Source organism: Canis lupus, chromosome 9, assembly GCF_011100685.1.
Source record: "Canis lupus familiaris isolate Mischka breed German Shepherd chromosome 9, alternate assembly UU_Cfam_GSD_1.0, whole genome shotgun sequence".
In the NCBI taxonomy this organism is placed as follows: domain Eukaryota; kingdom Metazoa; phylum Chordata; class Mammalia; order Carnivora; family Canidae; genus Canis; species Canis lupus.
The window spans coordinates 45,378,106-45,396,081 of record NC_049230.1 but is presented as its reverse complement, the minus strand read 5'-3'; the positions used below and the strand labels follow the sequence as shown (position 1 = coordinate 45,396,081).

General features: G+C 50.3%; 1 protein-coding gene across 1 annotated transcript in view; it reads right to left on the bottom strand.

Annotated features, from left to right (window-relative positions):
- Positions 1-4,749: 4,749 nt before the first annotated feature.
- The window catches only part of RPH3AL (rabphilin 3A like (without C2 domains)), a 101,638-nt gene continuing 88,411 nt past the window's right edge, over positions 4,750-17,976 (bottom strand). Inside the window, 4 exon segments of the mRNA XM_038548448.1 lie at positions 4,750-5,888; positions 7,619-7,648; positions 7,650-7,765; positions 10,663-10,776. Of these exon segments, the coding sequence (XP_038404376.1) occupies positions 5,706-5,888; positions 7,619-7,648; positions 7,650-7,765; positions 10,663-10,776 (443 nt within the window). The 3' untranslated portion in view covers positions 4,750-5,705.

Here is a 17,976-nt window from a genome sequence, read left to right as displayed (position 1 = left end):
AGTGGGATTTATAACTAGGTGTCCAACTTCATGAGCTCTCCACTTGCTATGTGTCTTAGGGATACTTGGGTTATCCAGTACTGATGACAAATCAGGTCATGTCTCTACTCCCTGATTTTTGCAGATGACATAACATTTTCCACCCCCCTGCCAGGAAAGGCCTAGTTCTAAAAGTTAATTTTTTTTAAAGATTTATTTATTTTATTTTTTTATTTTATTTTTTGTGAGAGGCAGGGAGCTTGGGTGGCTCAGCTGGTTAAGCATCTGCCTTCCACTCTGGTCATGATCCTGATCCTGGAGTCCTGGGGTCGAACCCTGCATCGGGCTCTCTGCTCAATGGGGAGTCTGCTTCTCCCTCTGCCCCTCCCCCTGTTCATGTTTGACTCTCTCTTTCCAAAATAAATAAATAAAATCTTTAAAAAAAGATTCACAGGCCAGTATCTGGATAGAGACCTCCCAGGTTGTATATTCACCAGGAAGGTCTTCATTGCTCCCTCTCCCTCACCTGCTATGGCCTCAGGATTCTCACTACTACCCTGTGCAGTTATTTTGAATTTGACATGTTTCTTCTTTTAAAAAGAGTTCAGTGTTAGAAATGCAATATGCTATAAGATGAAATAAGGGCAACCGTCCTCCAAAGTTTATAACATAGGGCAGCAACTCCTTCCTCACGTCCCTCTCTAGGCTACCTTCGAATTCCTAACCCCTCTGCTGGTATTCACGTGTGTGGTTTTTTTTAAATTATTTATTCATTCATAAGAGACACAGAAAGAGCGAGGCAGAGACATAGACAGAGGGAGAAACAGCCTCATCACAGGGAGCCCAACATGGGACTTGATCCCAGAACTCCAGGATCATGCCCCAAGCCAAAGGCAGACACTCAACCACTGAGCCACTCAGGCCTCCTGTGGTATTCACGTTTGTAACTGAAATTTCATGCTGATTCTATTTCTTGATTTTTTTAGTTTATGTATTTTTCAGTATTACATATTATATGTCACAATATAAAATATCATACCATATACAATCTCTCCAAAACACATGTGCTTCTTATACTTTTATATCCTTATATACCTCCTCTGTGCTCATGCTCCAGACTGGGCTGGCTGGCCTTGGCTGCTAGCCTGGCACGCAGCCACTGCCATCACACTGGGGATTCTCTTTCCTCCTGTCCTGTTTGGATCTCCAGTTTCCTGTGTCCCCATATCCACTTTCCTAGTTTTCTCTCTTGTTTGGTTGGGGTACATCCTCTAGTAGCTGTTTGAGAAAGAATGTATGGGAGGTAAATTTTTAAAAAAACTCACGTTCTGAAAGTATCTTTATTCTACTATCACTGAAATTTGGCTGGATACAAATCTAGATTAGAAACCATTTCCTATCGGGACACCTGGGTGGCTCAGTGGTTGAACATCTGTCTTCAGCTCAGGACGCGATCCCAAAGTCCCGGGATGGAGTCCTGCATCGGGCTCCTCACAGGGAGCCTGCTTCTCCCTCTGCCTGTGTCTCTGCCTCTCTCTGTGTGTCTCTGATAAATAAATAAATTAAAAAAAAAAAAGAAACAATTTCTTATCAGAATTCAGATCTTTTTCTTTTCAAAAAGATTTTATTTATTTATTCATGAGTGACACAGAGAAAGAGGCACAGACATAGGTAGAGGGAGAAGCAGGGTACCTGTGGAGAGCCCGAAGCAGAACTCAATCCCAGGACCCCAGGATCATGACTTGAGCCCAAGGCAGATGTTCAATTACTGAGGAACCCAGGTGTCCCAGAATTCAGAAGATGTTACTTCAAAATCTGCTTTGAGAATTTTAGTGTCATTTAAAATCCCTGATCCTTGGTATGTGACTTGTTGGTTTTTTTCTCTTTTTCCCTTTCAGATTTTTAATCCCAGAATCCTGAAACTTCATGATAAGAAGTCTTGCTATAGTTCCTTAAATTGTTTAATATTGAAAGATTTCAGACCTATAAAAATAATGCATATGTAATAATGAAGTATTATAATATAAATATTGCAAAACCATCTATCCATCATTGACATTAAAACATTAACACGTTGAAACCCCCCCTTAGCTGGCCCTGTCTTCTCAAGACATGCCTTGAGATCTGTTGTTTATCCTTCCTGTGCATTTATTCTTTCGCTGCATAAAATATATGTTAATATATGTCATTTCTCCCTGTTTTAGAATCTATATATAGATGGTGTCATAAAGTATGTATTTTTCTGCCATCTGTTTCTTAGCTCATGGTTGTAGAGTCATCTACGCTGAGAATACCCACTCATTTCCACCAGCATGATATTCCATTGTTTGACTACACTGTATCACCACTTATGCATCTATTCTTCTGTTGATGCTATGTAGGTTGTTTTCTTTCTTTCTTTTTTTTTTTTTTTGTAGGTTGTTTTCAATTTTTAGCTAATAAAAAGGTACTGCTCTAAATTAACACTCTGTCCACATCTCCTGGAGCCCACTTAGAGGAGCTTCTGTATGAAAATGGTTCTCAGTTTCACTAGCACATTGGAGTCATGTATGGAGGTTCACAGAATCCTACTATCAAGGTTGTGCTCCCAATTTTTTTTTAAGATTTTATTTATTCATGAGAGACACACAGAGAGAGAGGCAGAGACACAGGCAGAAGGAGAAGCAGGCTCCATGCAGGGAACCCGATGTGGGACTGGATCCCCAGACTCCAGGATCACGCCCTGGGCTGAAGGCAGACACTCAACTGCTGAGCCACCCAGGGATCCCCTGTGCCCCCAATTTTTTAAAAAAAGATTTTATTTATCTTTTCATGAGAGACATAGAGGCAGAGACAAAGGCAGAGGGAGAAGCAGGCAGGGGAGCCTGATGTGGGACTTGATCCCAGGACCCCAGTCAACCATGGAGCCACCAAGGCGTCCCTAGAATCCTACTATCAAGGCTATGCCCCAAATTGATGAAATCAGAATCTCTCGGGGAGGTGGAGGAGGGGAAGACTGGTGTGATGTGCTTGTAAAACGTCCCAGGCAATTCCAGTTAATAGCCAGTGGTGACAACCACTGCCCTAGACTGGTGCTACAGAGTGTGGTCCTCCAGCCTGATGTGGGACTGGATCCCAGGACCCAGGGATCATGACCCAAGCCAAAGGCAGACGCTCAACCGCTGAGCCATCCAGGGGTTCCTATATTTTAATTTTTAAGAGTCTTAACACTTCCTTTTTCTTTTTTAAAAAGATTTATTTATTTATTTGAAAGAGGGAGAATGTGAGCAGGGAGAAAAGGAGAGGGAGAGAAAATCCTCAGACTCCCTGACAAGCATGGGGCCTGACTTGGGTCTCAATCCCAGGACCCTGAGATTGTGATCTGAGCCAAAATCAAGAGTCGGATGCTTAACTGACTAAGTCACCCAGGCACCCTAAGAATGTTATTTTTTTTAAGAAGGAAGTGTTAAAAAAATAAAAAATAAAAAGGGACACGTGGGTGGCTCAGTGAGTTAAGCAACCAACTCTTGGTTTCAGGTCAAGTCATGATCTCAGGGTCATGAGATCGAGCCCCACATTGGCCTCTGCACTCAGCGGTGAGTCAGCCTGGGGATGCTCTCTCCCTCTGCCCCCTCCCCCTTCACTTGCTTGATTTTTCTCTAAACATAAATAACTGAATAACTAAATAACATTCTTTTCCTGTTTCATGGGTAGGTGTCTTCAGAGGGTTGTTCCCTAACTCCTTCTTCCTGTTTATTAGAATCTCTGTATTTTTAGTTGTTGGTTTTGGTCAACTGTTGGTGCCTTTGGCTGTTTCAATTGAGTGTAACACAGCCAAGCTACAAGCTAAATTGTACGTGCAGGTGGGGCTTGCGGAAAGGAGGCCTTGCAGGGGGTGACTGGGCAGAGAAGGGGGAGTTGCTGACAGCAGGATCTATGTCCATCTTTTCTCTTTAGTCAGTTCTCCAGTGATGGGCTGAGTAACATCTTGCCTGGGGGGTGGGTAGATGGAGAATAGCCAGGTGTTGGAGGGGGAGAGGATGGAGGGTCTCTCCATTAACTGCTGCCTCCCTCCAGCCTTTGGCTGGGCTTGGGGTCCCCAGTACCAACTTTCTAGTTCACCCTTGGCCAACAGTAAACCTGTTTTCTCCCAGGGCCAGGGAAGGGCCCTGTGGGCTAGGGAAAGGGACTTGGGGGTCTCAGTGCTTGCAACCAATATGACTTTCATATCCATCCTAGTTTCCACCTTAGGAACACCTGGTCCCTCCAAGTTCTCCAATTTGGTGGATTCTGCAAAGCAAATGGACTGGTTCATGGCTGCCTTTCTCCCCTGCAGACATTTTGGGGAGCTGGGGAAGCTGGCACTAAACAAAGTATACTCTTCCATCTTTCAAAGTTTTCAGACCTCTCCTCTCCTTTCTGGCTTTGTAATTCACGCATTTCATTCCTTTAGGTTACTCTGATAGAGCCTGGGGGGCAGAGGAGATATAAATGTATCCAGCCCAGTGTATTTAACCACAAGTCCCTGTCTGCTTTACAAGCATTTTCACATCTGTGCACAGAAGTTCATACAATTCATTTGGTTAATTTTTTTTTCTAAATGTGAATGGCCTTGTTTTTCCATTCAACACCAGGTTTGTGAGCTCTACCACACGGAGACCGAGCTCATTCCTTTCACTGTGGCTCAGAGAGCGCTCCAGCGGTCAACATACGACATTCTCTTCCATCCATTTGTCTATCGATGCATCTCGGAAACACAAGTGACTACAGCCTTTTGATCAGCACACTGGCTCAATGCAAATTCTAATCTTTATTGTTAGAATTCTGAAGCGTAACTTGTCACAGGGAAAACAGTCTTTTTACCATCTGCCAGCGGCAAGAGCCAAAAAACTAATGGTGGGGGCCTGAGAGCCCAGAGAGGACTTTCAAGGACCAGGTATGAGGGGTGGTGGATGAGGGGCAGGAAGAAAAGATATGGACACAAAACACATGCACGCGCGTGCGCGCGCGCACACACACACACACACACATTCTCAATCTCTTTCAATCTCTGTCTTCATTTTCCAGAAGCATTTGCTCACATGCTGAATTAATTATTTTTCATGCCAAATCAAACCTACTGAAGAGAAGTGAATTAAAGGCTTCGGGGGGCCTTGTACCCCACCTGGGGATGCAACAGAAGGCTGTTCTTCAATGAGTGAACTCATAGTATCCACTAGAACCCTTCCCCACTCCACAAGCTGGGGAGAGGCTGAGCAGAGCCTGGGGAGGCTGTCAGAGGGGTTCCACAAGGAACCCAAGTGAGAGCCAGGTCTGGATACTGCTCCTGAGCCAGTCTCGAGCAAAGGGCAGGCGACCTTCACTCTCTAGGATCTGCTGCTCATCTCTTGGGGCCAAGTTCAGCCTGGAAGGGCAATGTTCAGGGATGGATTCCTCTTCCATTAATACAAATATGGAGAAAGCCCAGTCCAGTGTCCTCCGAAACCGCAGTGCATATGGGAGGGCCCCCTGAGTTGGGGCTGTAGGCCCTTCTGGCCCAACCCAGGACAAGGACAAACCTAAAATGAACGTGGAGGTAGCCTGGGGGAGGGCGCGGAGGCGAGCGGTAGAGAATAAATAAAGGTCATGGCTGAGGGTTGTGGCAGTGGGGGGTGCCTCCCAGGACAGAAGGGTGCAGAAAGGCACTGAGTGGGGGGAAAGGAGACTCAGCACCCCCAAACACTGGTTTGCTGGGTCTGAGGTCACGTCTAACAGGGCTGGTCCACTGAGGGCTCCAACACCGCTCCCCAGACCCACCCAGCTTGCTTTCTCCCTCGAACTCTTCCACTGGGACATCTGCTCCCTGCACCAAGCGGGCCCGTGCCAGGGCTGGCGGACAGAGCTTCGGAGGCCGTGTCAGCAGCGGGGGATTGTCCAGGTGTGCTTCTTGCCTTCAGGGGAGAGAAAAAAAGGCCACTATAGGGTGAGCAGAGGCGGGGATCCTCCCCAGTGACAGGCGGGCTCCAGCCTGCACCTGAAGCAGCTTCCCTTTCTGCCCCTAAACGGGGGTGGGCGGGGAGGACTGGGGCTGGTGCCCTGGGCAGGGGACACACGCTCCAGCAGAGCTCTGCTCCTTCCGCTGTCGCTGCCAACAAATCATCTACTCCCTGTGCTTCAGCGTGGCCATTGAGACGGGGGCAGCGAACACGGGCGATCTTAGATGCCAGGAAGAACAAACGACGTGGAGTCTAAAACTCCCCTCGGGTTGTCTCACAAGCCCCGGGCCCCTTCTAGGCTCTGGGCCACATGGCCTCCCCCTTATTGGATATATGTTTCATCTCACCCTCCTCGTGGCCCTATGAGGAACACAGCTGGTCCCCACTTTTGCAATAATGGAAACAGGGTCAGTGAGATGAGATATTAGGTTGAGTCAGATCGATGCCAATACTTGACTATTTTTGATCAAAGGATCAAAGGAAATTTCCTATGGTTGAATCTGATGGCTTGCCCAAGCTCACGTGTCTGTGGGTGGTAGGGCTGGGACACAAACGTGGTTGATTCCAAACTGTCCTCTGTGGAGGATTTCAGGAGGCCAGGCGGAGGGGAGCTGGTCTGCTCCACGGCCCTGCCAAGGGGCCTACCTCTCCCAGAGACCTGCCCACCTGTGGCCTCTCTTACGTGCCCTGCCCTGCAGCTTCCTGGCATTATGACGGTAGAGAGGGGGAGGAGGGAAGACAGGGAGCAGGTGCGGGCACTGGGGCGGGGGGCTCCCGCAGGCTTGCATGCAGATTCCCGCAGTGAGCTGTCCTCGGACCCCTGGGGAGGTCAGCTGCTGTGCAGATCCATGTGTGCACTACATGTCCCGGGGTCTTCTGGCCCAGAGGTCCCAGGTCCAGCTGGGGCTTTTTTCTTGAAGGAGACTGAGGGCAGGACTGAGGACCCTCAGCCTGCCCACCCCCATTGCACGATGATCCCAGGTTGGTCAGGTAGGGGCAGTGGGCCTGGTGGGATAGAGCCTGGGTTCCCACCCTTAGTTTCCATACCCATCAAATGGGGATAATAAGCTTTCCATCTACTGCTCCAACAGAATGCAAGTGGCCCTTAGGGGTGCGAGGGCAGGCTAGGCTCCACGCCACCAGCTCTTGTGGATCTGAATTCTCACACTGATTTAGGTCTGGGTTGTTTTGGGTGAATTGATTGGGCTTCTTCAGCCACGTGGTAGGTAGTTGTAGGTAGGTGACCTTTCTGAAGGTCAGGGACTGTGTTGTACCTGCCCAGGCTGGGCACACGATTGGGCCTGGTGAGGACTGGTTGCCTGGTGCATGGCAGGTGTTCCTGAAACAGTAGTTACTAAGGCTACTGTGGAGATGGGTAGATGCTTTGAAAAATGACATGTTTCACAAAGCAGAGGATGGTAAGAACCATTGTTAGGATTACTAAGAATGGATAGGGGTGGTTCCCCTTATTATTTTGGGTCCCTTTCTCTGTTCATTGCAGGCAGGGGTGGGGTCTGGCTCACCTCTGTTCCCCCCAGTGCCTGGCACAGCGCTCAATAAACAGAGAATTGCAAATATCATCTAGCACTCTCCAGTTTGGGTGGATTGAGTAAGGAAGGAGGAGGAGCATGGGGAAGCAGAAGAGGGAGAGGCCGGTAGGTTAGAAGGTATGGCTTGGTACTCACTGGGGCCCTTTGGGTCTGGCCAGGATGGGGTGCCCAGCTGTGGGTCTGCAGAGCCCATTCCAGTCTCACTTGCCAGGCTGCTCTGGCTTCCTGAGAGGTGGCTGGGCCGGCGGGCAGGCCCCATCCTGGGGGACTCCACACTGCCACCTGCAAGAGACATGGGTGCTCTTTGGGCCTTGAACAGAGACAAGGATGATCTCAGACTGATAAGGAGCTAGTCTAAAGTCTTCTCATTTGTGGGACACCTGGGTGGCTCAATCAGTTGGGGATCCAACTCTTGATCTCAGCTTAAGTCTCAATCTCAGGGTCATGAGTTCGAGCCCCATGTTGGGCTCCACACTCAGTGTGGAGTCTACTTAAAAACAAACAAATCTTCTCATCTAGAACTGTGGTAGGTATCTGTGGGATTGTCTGCTCAGAGCCCATCAACCCTCTGCCCCCACGTGGTTGCCATGTTCTAGTGAGATCTTCCTCTCTGGCCAGTGCTAATTGGTTCAGGATATATAAAGGCCACTACATAGGTCCCCAGATTGGTTCAGTAAGGAACAAGTCATCAACATGAAAACTTACAGTGAGGAGGAGTTTTTCTTGCCTTTATAGAATGAGGGGGAAAGGTATATATCTCCATTAACCCAATGACATTTTAAAAAACTTATTTATATATTTAAGTAATCTCTATATCCAATGTGGGGCTTGAATTCACGACCTTGAAATCAAGAGTTGCATGCTCTACTGACTGAGCCAGCTAGGTGCCCCCCGCCATGGGTTTTTTCTTTAAAAGCTGGCTGTGGAGCCTAATATGGGGCTTGAACTCACCATCATGAGATCAAGACCTGAGCTGAGGGCAGCCTGGGTGGCTCAGTGGTTTAGTGCTGCCTTTGGCCTGGGGTGTGATCCTGGAGACCCGGGATCAAGTCCCATGTTGGGCTCCCTGCATGGAGCCTGTTTCTCCCTCTGACTGTGTCTCTGCCTCTCCCTCTCTCTCTCTCTCTCTGTGTCTCTCATGAATAAATAAATTTTTAAAATCTTTAAAAAAAAAAAAAAAAAGACCTGAGCTGAGGGGCACCTGGGTGGCTCAGGTCCTGATTGGAGGGTCCTTGGATCAAGGCCCACATTGGGCTCCCTGCAGGGAGTCTGCTTCTCCATCTGCCTATGTCTCTGCTTCTCCCTCTGTGTCTCTCATGAATAAATAAGATCTTTAAGGAAAAAAAAAAAAAGATCTGAGCTGAGATCTAGAGTTGGACACCAACCAGCTGAGCCACCCAGGCTCCCCCCCACCAATGGGGTTATTCATTGCTGCCTTTATTAACTAAGGAAACTTTCTTCAGATATGGTTGCTACCTTGCTGTCTGGGAGCACAGAGGCGGGACCTGTAATACTGCACTCCATCTTCTCCCTGTCTCCCAGACCACCCTGGTCATAGCTGAGAGCTGGTGTTAGTCGGGTTTAAGAGCTCTATAAGGGGAACAGGTTATAAAACCTGCCCTGGAAACCAAGGCTGGCAAGTAGGTTTCCTTCCTTCTTTCAGGCCGTCCTTTCAAGAAGGCAAGGAACGAAGAAAGTACGAGCGGAAGAGGCAGGCTGCAGGCCGCCGCAACGGAGACGCGTCACTGATACAAGTCAGTGCTCCTTCTGCCGCATTCCTTCCCTTACCCTTCCTTCCTTCCTTCCTTCCTTCCTTCCTTCTTTCCTTTCCTTTCCTTTCCTTTCCTTTCCTTTCCTTTCCTTTCCTTTCCTTTCCTTTCCTTTCCTTTCTTTTTAAAGATTTTCTTTATTTATTCATGAGACACACACACACACACAGAGAGAAAGAGAGAGAGAGAGAGAGGCAGAGACATAGACAGAGGGAGAAGCAGACTCCTTACAGGGAGCCCAGTGTGGGACTCGATCCCCAAACCCTGGGATCATGCCCTGAGCCAAAGGCAGACACTCAACCATTGAGCTACTCAGGTGCCCCTCTTTTATACTTTTCTAAGATAGAATCTTTAGCTTGAGAAGCCTAAGAGATCATCTGGTCCAGAAGCTGGTGTCGTCTCTTGTGCTGTTTCCACCTGATACTAACCACTTGGAAAACTATGCGGAGGAGGACTCTGAGGCCATGTCAGGCTCTGTGGGAGAGTACCATGATCAACTAGTAATGTCTGCCAAGGGCACAGGAGTGGGAGTGGAAGTACGTGTGCTAGGCATTTGCCATCTCCCATCTAGCCTGAATTCAGCCTCCACCAGGAATTTCTTCCATAACAGCTCTAGGAGATCACTCAGCCTTGGTCCTAGGACAGCACCCTGAGGTGTTCCAGTTTGGAAAGTTATTATAAAGCTCTCTGCTTATGCACTAAAATCAGCCTCCCTGAACTTTCAAATATTCTGGTTCTAACCTCTGCAGTAATTCTGAATGACATTGGTCCTTTTCCCAGGAAGGCCCTTCCAGTGTTTAAAGGAAAGAAAAATGTGCCCCCAGGCTATCTCTGCACCAGCCTCAAGGCCCTGTTAACTCTCTTCCATATGAGGTCACAGAGGAGAGCTCTGGTGTTAAATCCGGAAGACACTTGGGGGACCACCTGCTCCATCACATTTGTGCTGAACAGAAGGGGACAGGAGCCCAAGAGGTCAAGATATGTGTTCAGGGCCCCACTGTGGTTTCATGGCAGAGCTGAGCTAGCTCAAGGAACTGCATACCTGATTTTTTGCAGCTCTCAGCGTTCACGAGACACAATCTCATCTAGGGAATGCTCACAGGGAGACTGAGGAATTCTGGGTGTGCAGGCAGGCTGGCTAGGTCTGCCTCCCTCCCTCCACCCCTGCACACACAGCTGGGTCTGCCCTCCTCCCTCCACCCTTGCAAGTACAGCGGGGTCTGCTTTCTGTCCTGCTCTGCAGTGGTGCTAACACTTTAGCTCCTAGCCATCCCAGCCTCAGGCCCCCTCCTCCTTCCTCATTGAGAGTGGCTCTGTAGACATTAGCTGGGGAGCCATGATCTGAGGAAGCAGCAAAGCCATCTGCACCAGGGGGGCTTCAGAAACAAGCAGTATCCTTGCTGTGCTTACCTGGTTCACTGTAGGGTTTGTCACTTTTGGGCTCCTTGACCACCGACAGAGGAAGTCGGTCCTCCAGGCTAGAGGAGCTGAGATCCGAGTCACTGTCGCTGTCACTGGAAACCACTGGAACAGACACAGGCATAGGAGATTACCCTGACCAGTCACTCTCAGCAGACACATGGGACGGAGGGGCTGGGGCAGGCCTCCCCTCTGCCTGGACAAAGCGGCACACGACTTCAGCTGGTCCTTGTGTTTGGGACACAGAAAAGTGGCCTGGGGACAGGGATGGCAGTTCTGTCAGCCGAAGAGGCAAGTCCTGGTGTGAGGAGGCCCTGACTCGGGGCCAGAGTGACTGGCACCAGCGGGGAGGGCTGGCCCCTCAGCCAGCGGCCTCCATGTGTGACCCCATCCCAGGGGCGGACTCAGAAGCCTCTCGCTGGAGGAGGAGCCAATTATCCTCTTTGGTGCAGGCACAACCTCTCTGAGGCTTGTACCCGGTAACGCTCAGGGGTGCAATGCTGCTCTACCTTTTAATGAGGCAAAGCAGCTCTGCTTGTAACAAAATTTCCAGTCCTCGCCAGCCCTTATGAAGCACTCCTGGCACTCTACATATGCTAGCTTGCTGAAGCCTCAGAACATCCCTGGAAGACAGGACTGTGCTCATTTTACAGGTGAGGAACCCAAAGCACTTGCCCAAGGTAGTAAGTGGGAGAGCTCGGACGATTACCCTGGCAGCTGGCTCTACACCTTGTGTTTGTAACCACTGTGATTTTGCTGGAAGGAATGAAGTGGGGAGGCCTGGGCCCTCATTTCAGTTCGTCTAGGAATTCACAACAGGGCCTTGTGAATGCAGAGGGGAGCCAGACTGATGGGGCTGGTGTTCCAGGAGAGGGGAGGGCAGGGAGCTCTCATGGGGAACTCCCACTGTGGTAGAAATCTTCTTTTCTGGACTAAATGGGACCATATTTGGCTGGTTGGTCAATCATGAGAGTCATTATACAGGATGTATTAATAGATTAAACATCCTATATTGATTTTAAGCATAGACATGTACATCCATTCACCAATCCTCTGATGGAGGGCTTTGAGATAGGGCCCACATGGTCTTTCATGTCCGAGCTGCACCCACATTGCACCGTCTGTGATCCCTGTGCTTAGTGTCTCTAAACTGCAGCACAACTTAGACACTAGCAAATCCCTAGAATCCCTCTCTGCTGTTCCATTTCTTTCTCTTGCTTTTTACAGTTGTCCTGCCCACACCTGGTCCAATAGCTTTTTTAAGCAAGTAGGCTTCTATCAAGACTTTCCAAAGTCCTGGTTTTAATGAAACAACTCTGTCTTTCCTGGCTCTTTTCATCTGTTTACATAACATTTGATTATGCGATGTAACTCTAATAACAAGTTCAACAGCACAGAAAGGTTTGGGATCACAGGTAAGGAGCACTCACAGATGACTGACCTGGTGGATGGGGTAAGAGTCAGTGTGCCTTGCTAGTGAGTGTGCAAAATGCTGATTACAGAGGGAGCTGAGGAGAGTTTGGGCACTCTGCTTGGCACAGTGCCAGGTGCCCAGATGGCACTACTGCCAATCAACCCTATGCCACAGGGACCAGTCTGGTGGGAGATGAGACTGGAAATAAAATCGGTCTATGCCAAGAGTGGCTAAGAGGTTTCATCTGATGGTCCGGGCTCCTTGTGGAGCAGTGTGTAGAGGAGGGCCCTGAGACAGCATTAGCAGCCCACAGCAAGGAGAGCCTGATCAGGTAGGGAAATCCGCTGTGGGCACTGGAGCAGCAGTGGCAGGACTTGTGTCATGTAGCTTCTACCCGGAAGGGTCTTTTGGAAAGCCTTTGTGCCTTCAGCCCATGTCAAAAGGAGTCACAGGTCACAGAATTTGGGCAACCAGACAGATGGAGCTGGCCAAACATTTCAGCTCTAGGAGATTGTCAACCGTGTGCTTCCATAGCAGAGCATCTGGTACCTAGTAGGTGCTTCGGGAAGCACTGAGGACTACTTCACTCTTTTCTCCCCCTCACCCCACATTCTGCCAGCTTTGCCTCCTAAACAGTTCTTCAAACAGTGGCCTCCTCACCTTGGCCACAGCCCTTGATTAGCTCAAGAGCTCAGTGTCTCCAGCCTGGACTCCTTCAATAGCTTCCCACCTGGGCCCCACCTGTGGGCACCTCTCTCTGCACAGAGGGGAATGCTCCAACTAACACACAAATACTAGCTTACCCGTCTTAGAAGCTCCCTGTAACCTACATGCCCATGGCCCTGTTCTTCATCTACTTCTTGAGCCTTGTTCTGCACAATCTTTTTTTTTTTCAAGATTGCATTTATTTGAGAGAGAGAGAGAGAGAGAGCATAAAGAGCGGGAGGGGCAGAGGAAGAAGCAGACTCCCCACTGAGCAGGGAGCCCATGTAGGGCTGAGTCCCAGCATCCTGGGATCGTGACCTGAGCCAAAGGCAGATGCTTAACTGACTGAGCCACGTACACGCTCCCATCCTGCACAATCTTACCCAGGTTTTTCCACATGGCTGAATTCTTACCAAACTGCTGGTCGGTACCTCCTACAGCAAGTTACTTCCTACCGCCCAGAATGCCCTGCTCATGGCTCTTCTTCTGGCTCATATTATTTTTTTAGTTATCTCAACACTCAACATGGGGCTTGAACTCACAATCTCAAGGTCAAGAGTCGCATGCTGTAATGACTGAGCCAGGGATCCCTGGGTGGCGCAGCGGTTTGGTGACTGCCTTTGGCCCAGGGCGCGATCCTGGAGACCCTGGATCGAATCCCACGTCGGGCTCCCAGTGCATGGAGCCTGCTTCTCTCTCTGCCTGTGTCTCTGCCTCTCTCTCTCTCTCTCTCTGTGACTATCATAAATAAATTAAAAAAAAAAAAATGTAATGACTGAGCCAGCCAGGTGCCCCTTTCCTGGCTCCTTTTGGACACCATCTCTTCCAGGGAGCCTTCCTTATCTCCTGTGCCTGGCTGGCTGAATGCCCTATGCATTCTGCTACAGCCACTCTCTGCTTTCAGAGTGTGTGTGTGTGTACATGTGTGCGTGTGTGTGTATGTGTGTGTGCACGTGTGCGCTTCCCCCAGCAGACTCCCAGGCTCCTAGTAGGGGCCAAAGCACACTGTGAATGATGTGCTTTTCCTGCACAGCCAGGCCCACACAGGCGGGGCGAGAGTGATGCTAACCTGATTTTTCCCAGCTTTTTCTTCCTCTATCTGCTCAAGGATCTTGCCTTTTCTGCTCTTTCCCTCCTTGCCTTCATGAGAAAGAGTTTTGCTTTGGCTTTTTGGGCTTTCGTGCTGTAGAATCAAGAGGGAATTCAGAGGGGCTGTGATCCACATGCCCCTTCATAGTATCTGAAAAATGCAAAGGCCTGATTTATTTTGCAATTGCTTTGCGGGTCCCAGATTGGGTTTCTTTGATCACGACTCCCCCGACTGGACCTTGCAGCGTTGGTTTTATAGGCATTTACATATTTTTGACTCACTCGGTGACTGACTAAGCACCAACCCTGTGGGTCCCCAGATAAAGGGAGTGGGAGGTAGGCTAGAGGTAGCAAGTGGTGCCCCCACCAAGGGAGACCCTTGAGGGGGCAGCTGTAAAGGAATCAGCAGAGGGTCTGGTAGCCTGTTAGGCAGACAGAAGTCCCTGAGGAGAGCCAGGACTCCTGTCCACACTGGCTTCCCCTTGTCTCTGGCAGCCGTTCTTCCTGATCTGGAATGCAGGATCATCCTGGGGCCAGCCCACAGCTGGGGCAGGGGGAGGAGGGGTGGGCAATGTGCAGCACCCGAATGTTGAAACAATGCCTGGGTCCTTTGGTGCTCTTGTGCCGGTGACAGAGAGCACAAAATACTTGGAGCTCCAAAGGAGACAATGGGGAAGGGTGTCACCACAAAACCCAAACCTGGGCTAATTTGCCATTGGATTGCTGATTGCCACCTTTCTCGCTGCGCGGCAGCTGTGATTGTAAATCTTCCAGGTCTATTAACAAAGCTTTCAAGCTCATAAATCTTCTGGCCCTTGCTCTTCCATCCTCAACAGAACACTCTGTGTGTCTGAAGGCTGATTGTTCCCTTCTAATTCCCCAAAGACAGTCTAGGATGGCTTGGCGATGAGTGCTTGCCTTCAACCCACGCCTCATTTTTCAGATCGAAGTTGGGAAAACACCAGGGAGAAGACTGTCCCACTTGTCCTCCCAAGAAGGAGGAGTCACCAAATGGACTCACCTGGGCTCTGCCAGGAGGCAGGGAGGAGGTTGGGCCTCCCCCACTCCTGTGGCCTGAGACCCTGGACCTCTTGCTTAGGGAGCTGTCATCTCTGAGATTTACCCATCATGCCCCAGAAGGGGTGCCCCCCTCTGCTTGGCTCTCATCCTTAGCAGCGGCCGGCCCCAGTGCCAGCCATGCCCACTTCTCTGGGGATAGGCCAGATTTTTTTCTTTCCTGGCTCACTCTTAGATGGATCTGCAATTTGACTGTCACCATGGAAACTTAGAGTTTTGGTACATGAAGGTGGGGGGAAGTCTTCCCTTTTGGAAAGTCTTTTCTGACTCCCTCAAAGGACACATGTGGCAGCTGCCATCCTGTGAAGACACCTCGCCTGGGATGGTCCAGGCGAGAGGTAGGATGCTGACCACTTGACCTCATAGCACCATACTGGGATTTGGGTGACCTAATTTCTGGCTCTTCTCTGCCACCACCTCTCTTTGTGACCCTGGGCATCTCTCAGGGGTCACACACAGAGAATCCAACCTGGACAGCTACTCGGTCTGAATCCTAGGATTCAACTTCAGATTAGCTCTATTTCATCAGTAGAGGGATCCCAGTGTTCCTCTCTGGTGATGTGACTTCTGGGCCACAACATCCGCCTGCCTGGCACAAGAACAGCCCAGGAGCCTGGGAGGCACTTGCGAGCTGCTGCTGTTCCACTTGGAGGCTTCCAAAGGCCCCCCAAAACTACGGGAATTAGAGAGGAAGAGAGATATTTTCAGCAAACATTCTGCCAAGGCAAAGCAGATGGTGGAAAATTTTGCATACTAAAAACAAAATAATTTTTTTTAATGTAAAGGGAAGATGATAAGGCCCTGGGGAATGCATAGACATCCCCAATTAGCCTTACTCTGCCTACCAGGCTGCAGAGGGGAGCCGCAGGACTGTCCCCTGGGACAGGCGAGAGCTGCCTCACTTCTAAATAGAGCCAGGCCTGCAGACTGAATCCCACTGAGATGCCTCCCAAGTCTGGGGCTCTGGTGGTAGCAGGAGGAAGGTATGGGGTGGTGAAGAGGCACTGGCCTGGTTGGGCCCTTTTCTGGGTTGTTAGTATCATCAGTAATGTAACACAGGTATCTGGCACATGGTAGGAGCTTTTTACTTGAGGGACTCTTCCTGAATTCGTGGCCCACACCACATGGCGCGTGGCTGGCCTCTGGAGTTAGAACGTTTGGTGCCAGGGCCAACCTCACAGGGGTGGACTCGCCTTCCCCAAGGGGGCTTAGATTCCTAGGTTGTGTTGCACAGGACATTGGAGGCACGAGATGCCTTCAGGGGCCATTTGCAGGCTGAGCTGAGATGTGAGCCCAGGCCTAGCTCCTGCTGACACCTCTGCTCTTTCCTCCCCACACAGCAGGCAGGGCACCCCGCAGTCTGGCCTTGCCCTAAGGGCTCTGCTCCCTCAGGAGTTCCCCTCTCCAGGCATGCCAGCTCCTCCTCAGTCTCCGCAACATGCCCTTCCCAGGCTTCTGTCTGGGCCTTTCCTTTCAGAGGTAGGTGCTGCGATGTGAGTGCGAGGCTCCCTGCTCCCTCCGCACATCGTGGGTGGAGTCCAGCCTCTAACATTCCTGAGCAAAGACCTTCATCTCTCTGAGCCTCAATCTTCTCATGTGGAAAACAGAGACAATAGCCACCCCAAGGAAATATGATCGAGCAGGACAAAAAGCATTACAAGTTCAAAAAACTATGCAAGACTGTATATATTTTTAAAAATTCGATTCCAGTTCATCCTCCAGGAACCTATTTAAATCGTGCCTCTACTGAAAAGTGTCTCTGGCCTGGGGAAGAAGAGATGGAAGACAGGCCTTTCCTCGCTCTCCCCATGACTGCTGGGGCAGCTCTTCTGGCCCCCCAGACACTGCCTGGCATTGCATTTCTTTACCATGGATGCCTGCCTTCATTTCCCCAACTGTACCAGGAACCACTTGAGGGCAGGGCCGCATCCTAATCTGCATCTGGCTTCTTCTGGGCTCCCAGCACTGAGCCTTCAGTCAAGCAGGCACTCAGTAAATACCTGACTGCTTCCTGGAAGAACCTCCCAGGAGAGGACAGGGCACTCACTGTACAGAGACAGCAGGACCGGACGGCGGTTGGCACGGTTGGCACAGTGGTGGTGAGCCAGCTCCATCTCCAGAAGAGGTGGACTCCCCATCAGGCAGGCACCTCCTCACAGCCTCCTCCTGCTTCAAGGACACTCAAGTGGGACAAGCCAGGCTGCTGGTGGAGCCAGGGACAGACTAATGGGGGGAGGGGCTGTCAGAGGCTGCTTGTCACAGACATGGGGTGATGGGCCCTGGGCGGGTGGTGGTAGGTGGGAGGAATGATGCACTGCTCACAGAGAGCCTGCTCTTCTTTCAAATCCAAGGCCAAGCCAGAGGAACAGGTTCTTCCTTTGTTTGGCAAACTCCCTCCAGGGCCCGGACAAGGAGAAAGGTGGCCTCAAGGCCAGGGGAGGCCATTCCTTCTCTGTGAAGGAAGAGGTGGAGGTATCACAGGACCACCTCAAAGCGTGGGTGAGCCTGTGGCACCAAGGGAGGCCCTTTGCCTTGGTCTCCCTCCTGGGCTGCCACCAAGGACACCAGTAGGGATAACACAGACCAGGCTGGGAACTGACAGCTGGGGGATGGAGGGTTTCCTGGGATTGTTTGTGCGTGCCCCATTGATTTTAATTAACTACCTCCTTTGGGCTCGCAGACAGACAGGAGGCACTGGGTAATGAAGACGAATCAATCAATAGTGATGTGGTCACCAGCACTGAAATCCTGTAGTCCTGGCTTTGCTGGAGGAGCTCCAGATAGAATGAGAGGTGGGTGGATAGAAGACAAGAACAGCTTCCTCCAGAGAGAACCGGATACTCTCAAGGGGAGGCAGAGAGTGTTCAGGGAGAAGGGAAGTCAGGGAAGTGCATGTTTCCTGCCTTTGCTGGGATGCAGAATGTGCCTTGGTTCTGTCCTTGACCACAGCTCTCTCTCTGTCTCCTTCTGCCTCTGTGGGTCTTTGGGCCTTCATCTTTTAGTTGGTCTCTTGGTGCCTC